The 15,628-nt window shown below is 43.8% G+C and overlaps 1 protein-coding gene across 3 annotated transcripts in view; it reads right to left on the reverse strand.

Moving 5' to 3' along the window:
- The window catches only part of zgc:63587 (uncharacterized protein LOC393431 homolog), a 183,321-nt gene that overhangs the window by 24,788 nt on the left and 142,905 nt on the right, over nucleotides 1-15,628 (reverse strand). For 2 of the 3 annotated variants that reach the window (XM_038792947.1, XM_038792958.1), the window contains one exon: nucleotides 14,361-14,421. In XM_038792947.1, coding sequence (XP_038648875.1) covers nucleotides 14,361-14,421 — 61 coding nt within the window. The remainder of the gene's footprint in view (nucleotides 1-14,360; nucleotides 14,422-15,628) is intronic. The other variant, XM_038792952.1, reaches the window with a different exon arrangement.

Here is a 15,628-nt window from a genome sequence, read left to right on the forward strand (position 1 = left end):
CCAGCAGGGTTCGAAAACAAAGAGCCTGAAAGCCCACCCAGTAGTTAAGGAACAGCCTCAGTATTGGGGGGATTCAAACATATCGATTGGGAAGAGACCCAATCGATTCCAAGCAGGTAAGGGAGTCCGCCCAAAGGGGCGCGGATCCCTGGGACCTATAAAAGATAGGTCCCACACATGGTTCATTCTTCTTGTCCAGCCCTCCTCTCTCCTTGACCAGCACTCCTCCGTGGACCAGCACCTCGACCAGCTTTTGCCAAGAAGACCCTGAAGGAGAGAGAGAGAGGTTTTGGGACAGCAGCCGCCAGCCAGTAAGTGTCTCACAATGATCGCTACCAGAGATAGACACTTGAGGATTGTAGGGCTGCCCAAGGGCATTAAAGGAGCAAGAGCCACGGAGTACGTGGCAAAGATGTTCGAACAGTTGGTGGGGAAGGGGTCTTGACTGCCCTCCTGAAGTGGACAGGGCCCATCAGTCATTGAGGAAGAAGCCAAGAGCCGGGGAGCTGCTGCGGGCAATCTAGTACGGCTCCATAGGTACCTGGACAAGGAAAAGATCCCGAGGTGGGCAAATGAAACGCGTGCGTGCAGCTGGGTACCCATACTGTCCAAATCTACTGGGACTTGGGAGCGGAGCTGGCAAAAAGGGGCAGGTTCAACAAGGCCAAGGCTGCTCTTTTTAGGAGCAAGGTGCAATTTGAAATGATGGACAGACTTGCCTGTGGGTCACGCATGGGGGTAGAGAACTATACTTCAATATGCTGGAGGAGGCTATTAACCTTATAAAGGAACATGGATAGGGAGGCATTTGAAGGTTCTGGGTGGGTTGACCTGCATGACTGAGTTTGGGTAGTGCACTTCCTATTGCTAATTTATTTTTGTTGTTTTTTCTTGGGTTATCCGTATGTGTAATTTTGTAATATCTGCACCCAGATGGTGGGGCACAGGCCGTGGGAGTATTAAAGCAATTGTGAGGAATGGTGGGGGAATGGATTGGTTTGGGGTATAAGGTTATAAGTAGCAGGGGCAGGAGAGGTACCCGACCAGACTGATCACATGGAATGTGAGGGGAACGAATGGGCCAATTAAAAAAGGTATTTGCCCATTTAAAGAGTTTGAAGGCACGTGTGGTCTTTTTGCAGGACACTCACCGGAGGATCAGGGATCAAAAGAGGCTGAGCAAAGTGTGATGAGGGCAAGTGTTCCATTCTGGACTTAATACAAAGACGAGGAGAGCCGTGATGCTTATTAATAAGAGGGTGGCCTTTTCAGAGGGCAATATGGGGGTGGGGGGGGGGAGAGGGTGAGATACGTGATGGTGAGTGGGAAGCTGGAGGGAGTTCCTGTGGTGTTAGTGAATGTGTATGCTCCAAACTGGGATGGTGCGGAGTGCATGAAAAAGGTGTTGGCGAGGTTTCCGGATTTAGATACATGAGTTGATTATGGAGGGGGGGAAATTTAATTGCATGCTTGACCCTAGTCTAGACTGGTCGTGTCCCAAATCCCTGAATATATCGGGGGCTGGCGAAAGAGTTGCTTGGATTCATGGAGCAGATGATGGAGCTTTGGCCATCTGAGAGAGGAGTTCCCTTTTTCTCGCATGGGCACAAAGTTTACTTCCATATTGACTTCTTCATTATGGGCAAGACACTGCTCCCAGGGATGGTAGGCTCAGAATTGCCGATTGTCACATTACTTGGATCTGTGCTTCGAGCATGGGTACACCCAGTGATTGCCATGGAGATTAGATGTGGCACTGTTGGTGGATAAGGGGGCTTGTGAGAGGATCGTGCGATTATAGAATCATACATGGAATTCAATAAGAACAAGGAGTTTTCTCCCTCCACGTTCTGGGAGGCATTAAAGGCACTAATTAGGTGGGAGCCAATTTTGATCAAGCACACAGGGAGAAGGTGGGTGGGTGTGGAAAGACCGAGATTGTTGGAGGCTGTTCTGGCAGTGGATCGGCAATGTTCAGCCACCCCACAGGAGTTGTTGAAGGAGCGAATGAAGCTTCAGATGGGAGCTTGAACTGATTTTGACGGGGCAAGGGTTTGGCTAGTTGCGTCGGGCATGAGGGGTGTTCGATGAGCATGGGGAAAAGGCCAATAGGCACACCAGCTCAGACGGCAAGTGGTTTCGGAGGAAATTGTTCAAATAAAGGACATGGGTGGAGGGGGTGGTCTCTGGCCCAGGTAAGGTGAATGGGGTGTTTGAGACCTTTTACCGGGGGCTGTACAGGTCTGGGTCTCTGGAGAGGAACTCGGACATGAAACAGTTCCTGGGTGGTCTAGATTGGGCTTGAGGAAGTGATGAGTTGCATTTCTTTGATGCAGCCTGTGAAGTCTCCAGGCCCGGGCAGATTTCCACTGGAATTTTATAAAAATTTGCGATGGAGCTGGGGCCTCATTTAATGGAAATGTTCAGTGACTTGATAGTCAGGGGGAGCAGCCATCCACATTGGCACAAGCTTCGATCTCTCTAATATTGAAAAACGATAAGGATCAGAGAAGTATGTGTCTTATCGGCCCATAATTAAATAAGGGTAATGACAAAGGTATGAGGGAGGAGCTGTTCTGAGTTGATTGGAAAAGGAGCCTAGCACAGAAGACAGTGGAACAGCAATGGCAGGTGTTTTGGGGGATTATCCGGGAGGCACAACAGAAACTAAGGAGGAGGAACAATGTTAAGGGGAGGACGAGGCATCCATGGCTGATGAGGGAAGTCAAGGACAGCTTAAAAATAAAAGAAAAAGCATACAAAGTGGCGAGGATTAGTGGAAGCCAGAGGATTGGGAAGCCTTTGAGGAAATAACAAGGAAGTTAGACAAAGGAGAACCAGCAGACATGATTTATTTAGATTTCCAGAAGGCATTTGACAAGGTGCCGTATAGGGGATTGTTAAATAAATTAAGAGCCCTTGGTATTAAGAGTAAGATCCTGGCATGGATAGCGGATTGGCTGACTGGCAGAAGGCATCTTCTCCAAGCCCTTTCTCCCTTCTTTGGAGCTCACCGGAATTCTTCCCTCTTCCCCACATTAAGTCTGTACCCCGAAAAGAACCAAACTTACTCAACATCTCCATAATCCTACTCACACTGGAGATCAGGTCTGTCACATATAACAAGTCACCCACGTATGTGGGCACTCGGTGCTCCATATCGCCCTTCTCTGTACCCCTCCATTCCGTCGATGACCTGAGCATGATCGTCAGCGGCTCAATTGTGAGCCCAAAAAATAGCAGCGGACGTGGATACTCCTGCCTTGTACCCCAGTGCAAACAAAAATACCTGGAACCTATTGCATTAGTGCGAACAATATCCATGGGGGTCCTATACAACAGCCTGATCCAAGTCCTGGTCCAAATCTAAACCAGCCCAATACCTCAAATAGATACTACCATTCAACCCAGTCAAACGCTTTCTCCGCATCCATGGGAATTATTACTTCCGGTTCCAGATCCGACTGGGGTGACTACGATCAATAATCTCCTTATATTAGCCGGCAGTTGGTGCCCCTTCACAAACCCCTTCTGATCCTTAGCTATCACCCTGGTAAACAATCTTCCAAGCATGTTGCCAGCACCGTAGTCAGTCACTTTTCATCAACATTAAATAGCGATATCAGACCATAAGATATAGGAGCAGAATTAGGCCACTCGGCCCATCAAGTCTGCTCCGCCATTCAATCATGGCGGATATTTTTCTCATCATCATGTCTGATATTCTTCTCATCCCCATTCTCCTGCCTTCGCCCCATAACCCCTGATCCCCTTATTAATCAAGAATCTATCTACCTCTGTCTTAAAGACATTCAGTGATTTGGCCTCCACAGCCTTCTGCGGCAAAGAGTTCTACAGATTCACCACCCTCTGGCTGAAGAAGTTCCTCCTCGTCTCTGTTTTAAAGGATCGTCCCTTGAGTCTGAGATTGTGTCCTCTGCTTCTAGTTTTTCCTACAAGTGGAAACGTCCTCTCCACGTCAACGCTATCCAGGTTTTGCAGGATCCTGTAAGTTTCAATAAGATCCACCTTCATCCTTCTAAAGTCCTCAGTGTTCTCAACCGTTTCTCGTACAACAAGCTGGGATGATAGTATTGTCTTATGAGAAGAGATTGGGTCGACTAGACCTGTATTCGTTGGAGTTTAAAAGAATGAGAGGGGATCTTGTTGAAACATATACAATGCTGACAGGGCTGGACAGATTGGTTGCAGGAATAATGTTTCCGCTGGTTGGGAGGGTCTCAGGATATGGATAGGCCATTTAGGACTACGGTGAGGAAGGTTCACAAGGTGGTGAACCTGTGGAACTCTCTACCACTGAAGCCTGTGGAGTCGAAATCACAGAATGTATTTAAGAAGGAAATGGGTTGCAAAAATGTTGGGACGCATAGGGAGAGAATGGGAGTATAGCATTGAGGTAGAAGATCAGCCACAATAATGAATGACGGAGCAGGCTCAATGGTCCGAATGGGCGCTTCCTCCTATTTTCTATGTTTTCCGTCAACACATTTTAGCTACCATAAATTTTTGTCCTTTCATTCAAGTAATTAATATAGATTGTAAATAGCTGAGGCCCCAGCACTGATCCTTGTGGCATTCCACCATCCTGAAAATGACTCATTTATACCTACTCTACTTGTTAGCTCACCAATCCTCTACCCACGCTAATATGTTACCTCCTACATCATAAGACTTGTGTAGCAACCTTTGGTGTGACACCTCGTCAAATTCCTTTTGTAATTCCAAGTACACCACATCTACAGGTTCCTCCTTATCCATCTTGTTACTTCCTCAAAGTGTTCTAATAAATTAGTCAAATGCGATTTCCCTTTCACAAAACTATGTTCATTCTCTCCGATTGTATTATGATCTTCTAAATGTCCTTCCTTACTTCCTTAATAATGGATTCTAGAATTTCCCTATAACAGTGAAACTAACCCATAGTTCCCTGCTTTTTGGCTCCCTCCTTTCTTGAATAGAGGTGTCACATTTGCAATCTTCCAATCTGCTGGAACCTTTCTAGAATTTAGGGAATTTTGGAAGATTTACTATTTCTTCACCTAATTATCTGGAATTTTTCATGATATTGAATGCATTATTCATTTGAGGAAGTGAGTTGGGTGGGGGAGGGAGGGGTTCATAATTGCAGTATTTCTTTTTGATGATTAATGTTCCCCCCAATCGCGATATTCTTTAAAAAAATATTTTTATTCAGGATATTTTCCATTTTATACACAAGACACAACACTCATTAAATATCATATAATTCTCATAAACAACCCACCCCATATACAATCCCATCTTGTATGCCCTGTTTTATATTTACAAAACAGAACAGCCCCCCCCCCTCCCCCAGCCCTGCTGATGATTACCAACTCTTGAAGGAGGAGATAAACAACCTCCACCTCGAGTAAAACCCATCCTCTGACCCCTGTATTCAAATCCTCTTGCAATGAAGGCCAACATACCATTTGCCTTCTTAACTGCTTGCTGCACCTGCATGCTTGCTTTCAGTACAAGGACAACCTGGTCCATTTGTACATCAATATTTCCCAATCTATCACCATTTAAATAACCACCATTCTGCTTTTTCTACTGAAATGGATAACTTCCCTCTTTTCATGTTATACTGAATCTGCCAAGAATTTGCCCACTCAACTTTGCTAAATCACCATGAAGCTTCTTTAGACCCCGTTCACCACTCACATTCCCATCACGTTTTGTGTTGTCAGTAAACTTGGAAATATTACTTTTGCTTCCCTCATTAAATCATTGATGAATGTGGTGCATGGCTGGGGCCCACGCACTGATCCCTGACAGACCCCATTAGTCACTGCCTGCCACTTTTAAAGAGACCCATTTATTCCTTCTTTCTGTTTCCCGTCTGCTAACCAATTCTCGCCGACAAAAAGATGGTTGGACAGCAAGCTGTCAAGAGGGCATAAAGAGTAATGGTAGCAGTGGCAATGCCACTGAACTTGTAATCCAGAGATCCAGGCTATTACTCTGGGGACATGTGTTCAAATTCCACCACAGCAGCTGGTGGAATTTGAATTCAATCAATAAATTTAGAATATAGAGCTAGTTTCAGTAATGGTGACCATGAAATTATCGGCTGTCATAAAAACCCATCAGGTTCACCAATGCCCTTTAGGGAAGGAAATCTGCCTTCCTTACCCAGACTGGTCTACATGCGACGTCAGAAACACAGCAATGTGGTTGATTCTTAAATGCATTCTGAAATGGCTCAGCAAGCCATCAACATAATTAGAGATGGGCAATAAATACTGGCTTTACCAGCGCCACCCAAAGAAGTGTTGTTGAGGCTGCAATCGGATCAGCTATGATCTAATCAAATGGCATAGAAGGCGCAATGGCCTGAACTCCTGCTTCTTGTTCTAATACGACATAGAAGCACGCTCCATGTTAATGGAAGTATGGATAGGTGGGATCTCAAAATGTGAGTCTAGAGTTACTGTACTGCCATATAATTAATGTTCTTACACCTCTTAACAAGAGTGCGAGAGATTAAACATCATGAAAGCAACAAGCAGTGCTTGAAGAAGTGGGCTTTGAGCTGGGGGGGGGGGTGGCGGGGGGGGGGGGGGGGGGGGGCGTCACATGGTGGCCCTCTTTTAGAAGGCAGCTATCATGTGGGGAGTTTTTTTCCCCCAGTCATATTTGAAAAACTGATTCCAGGGCATGCTTTGCAAAACCCAACAACTAGGCCACGGCAGGGACTTGACTTGAATGCTTATTTAACATAATTCAAACAGGCTGTTAGCTAATTACCTTAAAGGTATGGAACACTACAGAACAGGAATCCCTAGCAGGAAGAGTTGATCTCATTAATAATTAGTCATACTTTACAGGTTGAGTCCTAACAATGATACAAAAAACCTGCTCTTCCAGGACTGATGGGACAAAGGAGAATAGAAAAGCTTTTTTTTTTAAGAAACACAATCCCTACACAGAGGTGATGAGTGAACAGAAATTAGTGCAGGCCAGGGAGCAGGTTTATGATGCTGAGCAACTGAAAGTTTGTGTACATTAGTGATCAACACCAAGAAGAGAGTTAATAGAAGCTGAATCTGTGAGATGACTGGTGGCCACTAGCCACATTGGAATGTATATGTCATAAAGTGGAGCAGCAGTGAAGAGGATAGAATGGTTGACCAATCGTGGAGGAGGAAGATGCTAGTTGTTTGTGAATCCAGCACATGGATACAATTGATCTTCCATGTAGCATTTTGTCCTTCTAGTTTCAGCCCTTTCTTGGCCACCAGCTCTATCTCACCACCATGCCTCTCAATTCCTCAAAGGTCTCTGATTTTTTTCGTTACTCATCTGGAATCCAGTGCTGGATGAACAAAACTCTGCACTATTGGTATAAGCCCTTACTTCATCCTTGCCCTGGCAACTGAACGGATGCTGAACCAGTAGCACAGTGGTTAGCACAGTTGCTTCACAGCTCCAAGGACCTGGCTTGGATCACTGTCTGTACGGAGTCTGCACGTTCTCCCCGTGTGTGCATGGGTTTCCTCCAGGTGCTCCGGCTTCCTCACACAGTCCAAAGATGTGCAGGTGGATTGGCCATTCTAAATTGCCCTTAGTGTTCGAAAACGTTAGACTGGGTTACGGGAATAAGGGGGGTAGGTGGAGACATGGGGCTTTTGTGGGGTGCTCTTTCCAAGGGCCGGTGCAGACTCAATGGCCTCCTTCTGCACAGTAAATTCTATGATTTTACCTTTTTGTAACTATGTTATCTTTGACCAGAGGGGGAGCTTCCAACCACGTATATGCTCCATAACCATGACTGCCTCCTTTCAATCCCCTCATGATGTTCGACTCTTGGCTCTTCCTCAGCTCACTTGCTGTTGAAACCCTCATTCCATGGCTTTGTCACCTCTCAGCTCAATTATCCCAATGCTCCCAGCTTTCACCCCACGTAAATTGTGCTGCCCGTATTTTAGCTCATACTGTACAAAGCCCAGTTCACCTATCGTCCCTGTGCTCAATGACCCCTAGTGGCTCATGGCAATTCTAAAGTTCTCATTCTGGTTTTCAAATTCCTCTGCAATCTTGCCACACCTCCCCACCCCACCATCATGTAACTTCCTCCAGCACTATAACTCTCTAGCATCACAGGATACTTGGAATGTTTCTTCTGAATTCCCTAATTTTATTTTGCTCATTATCTTGCATTGATGAAATCTAGTTGTATTCTTCACAAGTAATATTCACTGTCTACTTTCTCAAAATCTTTCATGATTTCAAATACCTCTATTTGGTCACCCCTCAGCCTTCTCTTTTTGGCAGCATTGCCAGTAGCATTCTTGTAAATTTTCAATCAAGCCAGTCTAGAGGAACTACTTCTTTTGGCAATTGGGTTGGTAGGCAGAGGCCATACATTTAAAATAATTTAAATTATTTTCTGTTCAGAGTTGTTAAGGCCTTGAACACCCACCTACAAAGAATCGAATTCTATGGCAACTCTCAAACATCAATTGGACACGTACTTGAAGAAGATTAATTTTCAAGGTTTTGAAAAAAAAAACTGCATAGTGCGACTACCTGGACAGCTTATAATGAGCCGCCACAAGCTTGGTGGGCTAAATGGCTTCCTACTGCGATGCAAGATTCTATGATTATATTCTAGAGATCGATGCAGTAGACGTCTACGTTGCAACCTGTGCCAAAACCTTCTTTGCGGTCAATACGAGAGAAGCATGCCAAATTTTGGACAGAGTGACATTCTCAGACAAACAAAGTCCTGTCAACAGAGGAAATCCAAAACGTACTCAAAAATAATCAACCTCTTATCGCCTTTTCCATTCTCACCTCAGTATTAGTGACCTTGGTGATCTGATCCCCGCTTCTATTTTGGTGCCAGATGCTGATCTCCAATTTAGACCCATTTTGCTTTTTTAAGCATCAACCTTCCTTACCTTGAGGAGTAGAAACAAGCTAGAGATTGAAGACCTCCCTTTTGATAGTTGTGTCTGTAGAGCAGAAGCTCTAAGTTTTCTTAGGTTACACAATCACATCAGCCACAGGATCTTAAACAAAAAGTTGCTTTCCAGAGTCACCAAAACATCCTTAACTTGCAGTCAAACAGTATCACACAATTGTTGCTGTGCAGTGCACTGCCAGATGCCACGCATGGAAGTGAGTGTTGAGCAAGAGCAGTATAATGTGTGCCAGTGTCATTTATTTTACTTATTTGTGCTAGATAACAGCTGTTGCTCAGAGAAGACTATGAAGGAGTAGATCTTCAACTTGCCACCTGAAGGTAAAGCTAACGCTTTGGCCAAACTGCCCTTATAGAGACTGCTCATAAGTTGAAAACCTATCCTATAAAATCAATGTAATTAGGCAAGTCCATCGAAATTGTGTTGGATGACAATCGTTGCTGTGCCGGTACATCATGACAGGACAAGTGCTCCAGAAACCCGGGAACTGAGAGGAAGCAAGTGTTTGTTTTTTTAAGAAATTCCCAGAAACCACAGACTGTCAGCTGATTTCCTCCCAACCCAACCAGAAAGTGTTCTGCTGATAAAGGCACATTTCACAACAGCTGAAAGATGCTGCTCGGAGATCCTTATCGTATGAAGCAATTATAAAGACAACACATTACATAATGTTTTAAATTTAAAGTACCCATTTCTTTTTTTCCTCCCAATTAAGGGGCAATTTCCCGTGGCCAATCCACCTACCCTGCACATCTTTGGGTTATGGGGGTGGGACCCATGCAGACACGGGATGTATGTGCAAACTCCATACGGACAATGATCCGGGGCCAGGAGTTATCTTCTTTTTTTGAGAGAGGCTGTTAGGTACACTGGCTAATCATAAATTGAGCTCCATTTTCTGAGAATAAAAATAATATATGTCGTTTATGGCTGTGCCATTACCAGTCGCTCCAATGAACAAATATTTAGCCTTCCACTAAAAATGTTATCACAAAAATAAAAGTTTCAAAATAATTAATTGTTTCAGTAAATCCATTTTTATATTCCCCTCATAAAAACGAGACACAAAATGTTATATAAAAAGAGAGGAAATGAAAAATTTATGATCATACCATATCGAATGTCTGCATATGCATTCATGTGGTGGTGGGCAGAGGAGGGTGAGGAGGAGAGGGCATGTGTGTGTGTTCGTGTGTGTGTGCGCACGCGTGTCCAACTGAAGGCCAGTAAATTTCACTTTTATGTTCAGCATTCCAAAATCCTGGACATTGGTTGCACAAGTGAAAGGCTGTAAAATCTTGACTCCAACATGGGGAAAGTAGTAATAATAATCTTTATTGCTGTCACATGTATAGAATCATAGAATTTACAGTGCGGAAGGAGGCCATTCGGCCCACTGAATCTGCACCGGCCCTTGGAAAGAGCACCCCACCTAAGCCCACATCTCCATCCCATTCCCCATGCATTCACCCTATCCCCGTAACCTCACCTAACCTTTTTTGGACACTAGGGCAATTTAGCATAGCCAATCCAAATTGGCACTGCCAATCCACCTAACCTGTACATCTTTGGACTGTGGGAGGAAACCGGAGCACCTGGAGGAAACCCACGCAGACACAGGGAAAAGTGCAGACTTCACACAACGAGTGACTCAAGCAGGTAATTGAACCTGGGACCCTGGAGCTGTGAAGCTACTGTGCTAACTATTGTGATACCGTGCTGCCCTAAGTAAACTTACATTAACACTGTAATTAAGTTACTGTGAAAATCCCCAAGTCGCCACACTATGGCACCTGTTTGGGTACACTGAGGGAGAATTCAGAATGTTTAATTCACCTAACAAGCACATCTTTCGGGACTTATGGGAGGAAATCGGAGCGTCCGGAGGAAACCCACGCAGACATGGGGAGAACGTGCAGACTCTGCACAGTGACCCAAGCCGGGAATAGAACCTGGGTTCTTGGTGCTGCGAATCTACAGTAATAACTACTGTGCTGGTCTCTATCTGCAGCAATTTCGTAAACATATGTATTTATAAACTTGCGCTGTGCAGCACCTAGCACAATTCTTTCAACCACCCTCCGCACAACAATATCTGAACTCCAACTTTAACATATTCCCATTGCACCATTTCAATTTAATATACAAGCCATCCTGCTCGTCTGCCTGAGCTGATGGCAATTTTCTGCAAGTTGTTCACAATTACAGGCATTTATTTGTTATTAACAGACCCATCAGAAAATGCTTTGAGATGTCATCAAACCACCAGAAAATGCTTTGAGATGTCATCAAACCCTTGTCACTTAGGGTCTTCACAGTCAACACAAAGTGAGAACATTCATCCCAACAGTGGGAATTAAACTGGAATCAAGTTCGGGCAAGTTAGGGCAGCGCGGTAGCATTGTGGATAGCACAATTGCTTCACAGCTCCAGGGTCCCTAGTTCGATTCTGGCTTGGGTCACTGTCTGTGCGGAGTCTGTACATCCTCCCCGTGTATGTGTGGGTTTCCTCGGGTTCTCCGGTTTCCTCCCACAGTCCAAAGATGTGCAGGTTAGGTGGATTGGCCATGATAAATTGCCCTTAGTGTCCAAAATTGCCCTCAGTGTTGGGTGGGGTTACTGGGTTATGGGGATAGGGTGAAGGTGTTGACCTTGGCTAGGGTGCTCTTTCCAAGAGCCGGTGCAGACTTGATGGGCCGAATGGCCTCCTTCTGCACTGTAAATTCTAATTCTATGAAAGTCTTAAAGCTGAAAAGGACAATAGCAACGTCATTCACACTTCATACACATTTCTGGTTAAAAATATTCACTGAACCACAAAACACATTGTGGTTCTCCAACTGAATGAACATTACAGTCTAAATTATTTCACTGGGACACCAAAGACCAGAGGCTTAGGATGGTTAAGAGCCGGTCAGCTCTACATTAAGATATGCACTTAAACCGCACCCCTTCAACAATGTCAGGCTCCTGCTCCCGAAGGAATTCAGCAGCTTGACAGCCACACACACACACGCAACGAAGAGTAATTAGATTAGAATGGATGCATGCACAAAGCAATGGATTTATTTCAAGTGTAGCTGTCTGACTGGATGTAATCAACTGAGTGGATCAACTAGTGGACATTTTTATCCTTGATTAGGAAGACCAGTGAACCTGATTAAATGATATTTACAACAGCCTTATGCAACACGCCTGCTCCTTTCCATCTTTAAGCCCGCATTCCCCTTCAGGATTACAGTTCCTGCTCTCGCTCCAGTAAAGTTGGTCAATTGGCAGCATTTTCGCATCTGAGTCACAGGGATCCTGGTTCGAATCCCACTCAAGATCTAGATGCAAAGTCTAGGCTGACACTCTGGTGCTACACTATGGGAGGTGATGTTCTTTCAGATAAGAGGAGCAGCACGGTAGCATAGTGGTTAGCACTATGGCGTTACATTTTACGGGCCCTAGGTTTGATTCCCGGCTTGGGTTACTGTCTGCGCGGAGTCTGCATGTTCTCCCCGTGTTTGCATGGGTTTCCTCCCACAAACCCCAAAATACATGCTATTAGATCATTTGGACATTCTGAATTCTCCCACTGTGTACCCGAACAGGTGCCGGAATGTGGCGACTAGGGGCTTTTCACAGTAACCTCATTGCAGTGTTAATGTAAGCCTACTTGTGACTAAAAAAGATCATTATCATTATCAAACCCGTGGCCTCATCTGTCCTCTCAGGTGGGCATAAAAAATCCAATGTTGCTATTTTGAAGAACAGGAGGAGATAGCCCAGTGACTTGGCCAATAGTGGTACCTCAAAAATCAACAACAAATATTTACAAATTACCCGGTAATTATCACACATATTTGTAGGAGCTTTCTGTGTGTAAATTGGCTGTCACATTTCGAACATTACACAACAGTTCAAATGCACTTCATTGGCTGAAAAGTACATTGGCATGTCCTGAGATTGTCAAAAGTGCCAGATAAATGAGACTCTTCCATTAAAAAAAATATACAGGTGTCTCTCGCCCCCCCCCCCCTCTCAGGATAACAGGGGGAGGGGATGTGAGAGAGAGAGAGAGAGAGAGAGAGAGAGAGAGAGAGAGAAAAAGAGAGAAGTGGGAGAGGATGAGAGAGAGTTGTTTTTTTTAATTGATTGATTTGATTTATTGTCACATGTACCAAAGTACAGTGACAAGTATTTTTCTGCGGCCAAGGGGACGAACACAGTACATACATAGTAGACAAAAAGGAATAATCGACAGAATACATCGACAAACTGATTGATTACTGTGCAGAACAAGGGGCCAAACAAACAAACACATGAGCAGAAATTAGAAAAATTGAATATTTGCATTTATATAGCACTTCTGGACAATAGCAGCCCCATTCACACTTCACTGAACCACAAAACAGCTCATTGTGGTTCTCCAACTGAATGAACATTACAGTCTAAATTAGCACGTTGACCAGCAAAAGGTGACTAAAAGCATTAAACTTCAGTCACCAGTGTGATGTGCATTAACACGCCAGGCTTCGTCTCACGTCACAACCTTGTTTTCTGGATGTATGGTGCAGTAGAAAAGCGCACCCTTGAAATGCAACACATCAGCCTGTGCTGCTGCAGCTAGTGGGCACATTGGAAAATTATGTTGCAAGGTGGAAATATCCAAAAGCAGCAATCACGTCCTGTTGTAGTGTATTACTCTGGAAAATCTTTTTTTTTTGTCTGTCACTAAGCAGCCCTGGAGCAGGATTTTGTGTGAAGTATTTTACTGATGTAAATTTATATAGGATAACGTACCTACTATCTAAAATGAACCAGATATTTCTCGCCACCCCTGTCTTTGCAAAGCAAGGTACTGGAACACTGGCAAAGTTTCAGGAGAAGCAAATAATATGTATTTGAAGAGGCAGCAGAGTAGAGCTGCTTTTAACCAGCATTGCAGCAATTATTTTAACTAGTTGTTCCAGCTGCTCTTCATGCTAAGGTACAGGACTAGTCCGGGGCCCTGCTAACCCCCTCCAGGTAGGAGAATCAGTCTGGACTTTCTTCACGAAAGTCCAGAGTGATTCGCCCGCGTTTTCGCGCTGGAGTGGGGACATAGCCCTATTATTGCAGATACACCCCGGATGTAACAGCAACACAAATTAGTGAGGCAGCTGTAAGTAATGAAAGGCTCCAAATTTTAAAATGTTTCCTGTTTTGCTGCTCGATTCAAAATTGTTCAGAAACAGAAAGCACAACTCTTTTTTGCCCCCAGGTGCTCTGTAGGACTCTAACTTGTTAATCACTGAAGATGATCCTGACAAAGGCTTTTTCTTTTCATTGGCTCCTGATAAAGGCTTTTGTCCTTTTCATTGGTCTCTCTGTGCTTGACCTCTTAGAAACTGATACACTCACCTCAGCCTCCTTCTGTAGCAGAATCTTGTCCTTGTCAACCGTATCATCTTCCACATCCCTGCTGGAACAAAGAGAATGTGTCAGGAACCAAGATAACTCAGTGTCATTAGCCCATCCTGGACTGTGACCTCCCTCGAGGGTAGATATTTCATTGGGGGATTAAGTACATCAATTATGTACAACTGTCCAGTAATGAACTGGAAATTATTTGCAGATAAACCTGCACTAATGCATTCATGATCATCATCTCGTTGTACACCAGACACTGCCAAACTGCATCCAAAAATGTGGTAGAAATAATAATATAAAAACCGGATTTAATATAGAACGTAGCTACCCTATTGAATGAAAGCATTGTATTAAATGATACACTTCATCCAGTGGTCACTGCAAAAGTAGTTTGAGGATTTTTATCGTGACATCTCTTCAGGAGATAACAGCTTGAAATCCCAAATTAATAATACAGATTTGTAGGTACTCCCAGTTATCGGTTATCCTCTGAACAGTTAAAATATATGAATTGTTTTAACCTGATTATTGGGTCCCTATAAAAGTGTGATTGTTATATTTTTCAATCAGTGATGCAGGTATAAATAATGAAAATGGCTGGAATAATGGTTAGTCTCTGAGCAGGCTAATCCAAAGAATGTGATACGCAATTAGAAGTGTTGCATTTAGTCAAGCCAGATAATGTAATTTAATGTTATAAAAACAAGAACTGCTGGAAACACTCAGTGGGTCAGTCGGCATTCGGGAGAGAACAAGTAAATTAATATTCCAAATACAACTTCTTTCTCAGGACTGGAATATATTACAAGTGAATAACATTAAAAAACATACAGAACATCACAGAATAGACATTCAACTCAACTGTTTCCTGCCATGTGCTCTGTTCCACAGAAGTCTTATCCCATCCTATTTCATCTACCCCTATCAGCATATCCTTTTATTCTTTTTCTTTACTCCAATGTACTTCGTATTTCCACAATTTACTACTTTATATTTCTCTATATTAAACTGTCTCTCCCATAAGTCTGCCGATCTTGCTAACTCTCTACTGTCTTCCTTAAACTTTATACAGCTTTTGTCACTATTTGGCTATCAATGCCATTTGTAAATGTCATTATTCCTTCAATTCCCAAGTCTAAATCATTCAATTTGCATACAAGCGCCACAAAGATCCCTCCACAACCATGTCCTTCCATTGTAAGAAACTTTCCTTTACCTCTACCATTTATATCCCCCAAATATTCCTCTACTTACATGGA

This window comes from Scyliorhinus canicula, chromosome 1 (assembly GCF_902713615.1).
Source record: "Scyliorhinus canicula chromosome 1, sScyCan1.1, whole genome shotgun sequence".
In the NCBI taxonomy this organism is placed as follows: Eukaryota; Metazoa; Chordata; class Chondrichthyes; order Carcharhiniformes; family Scyliorhinidae; genus Scyliorhinus; species Scyliorhinus canicula.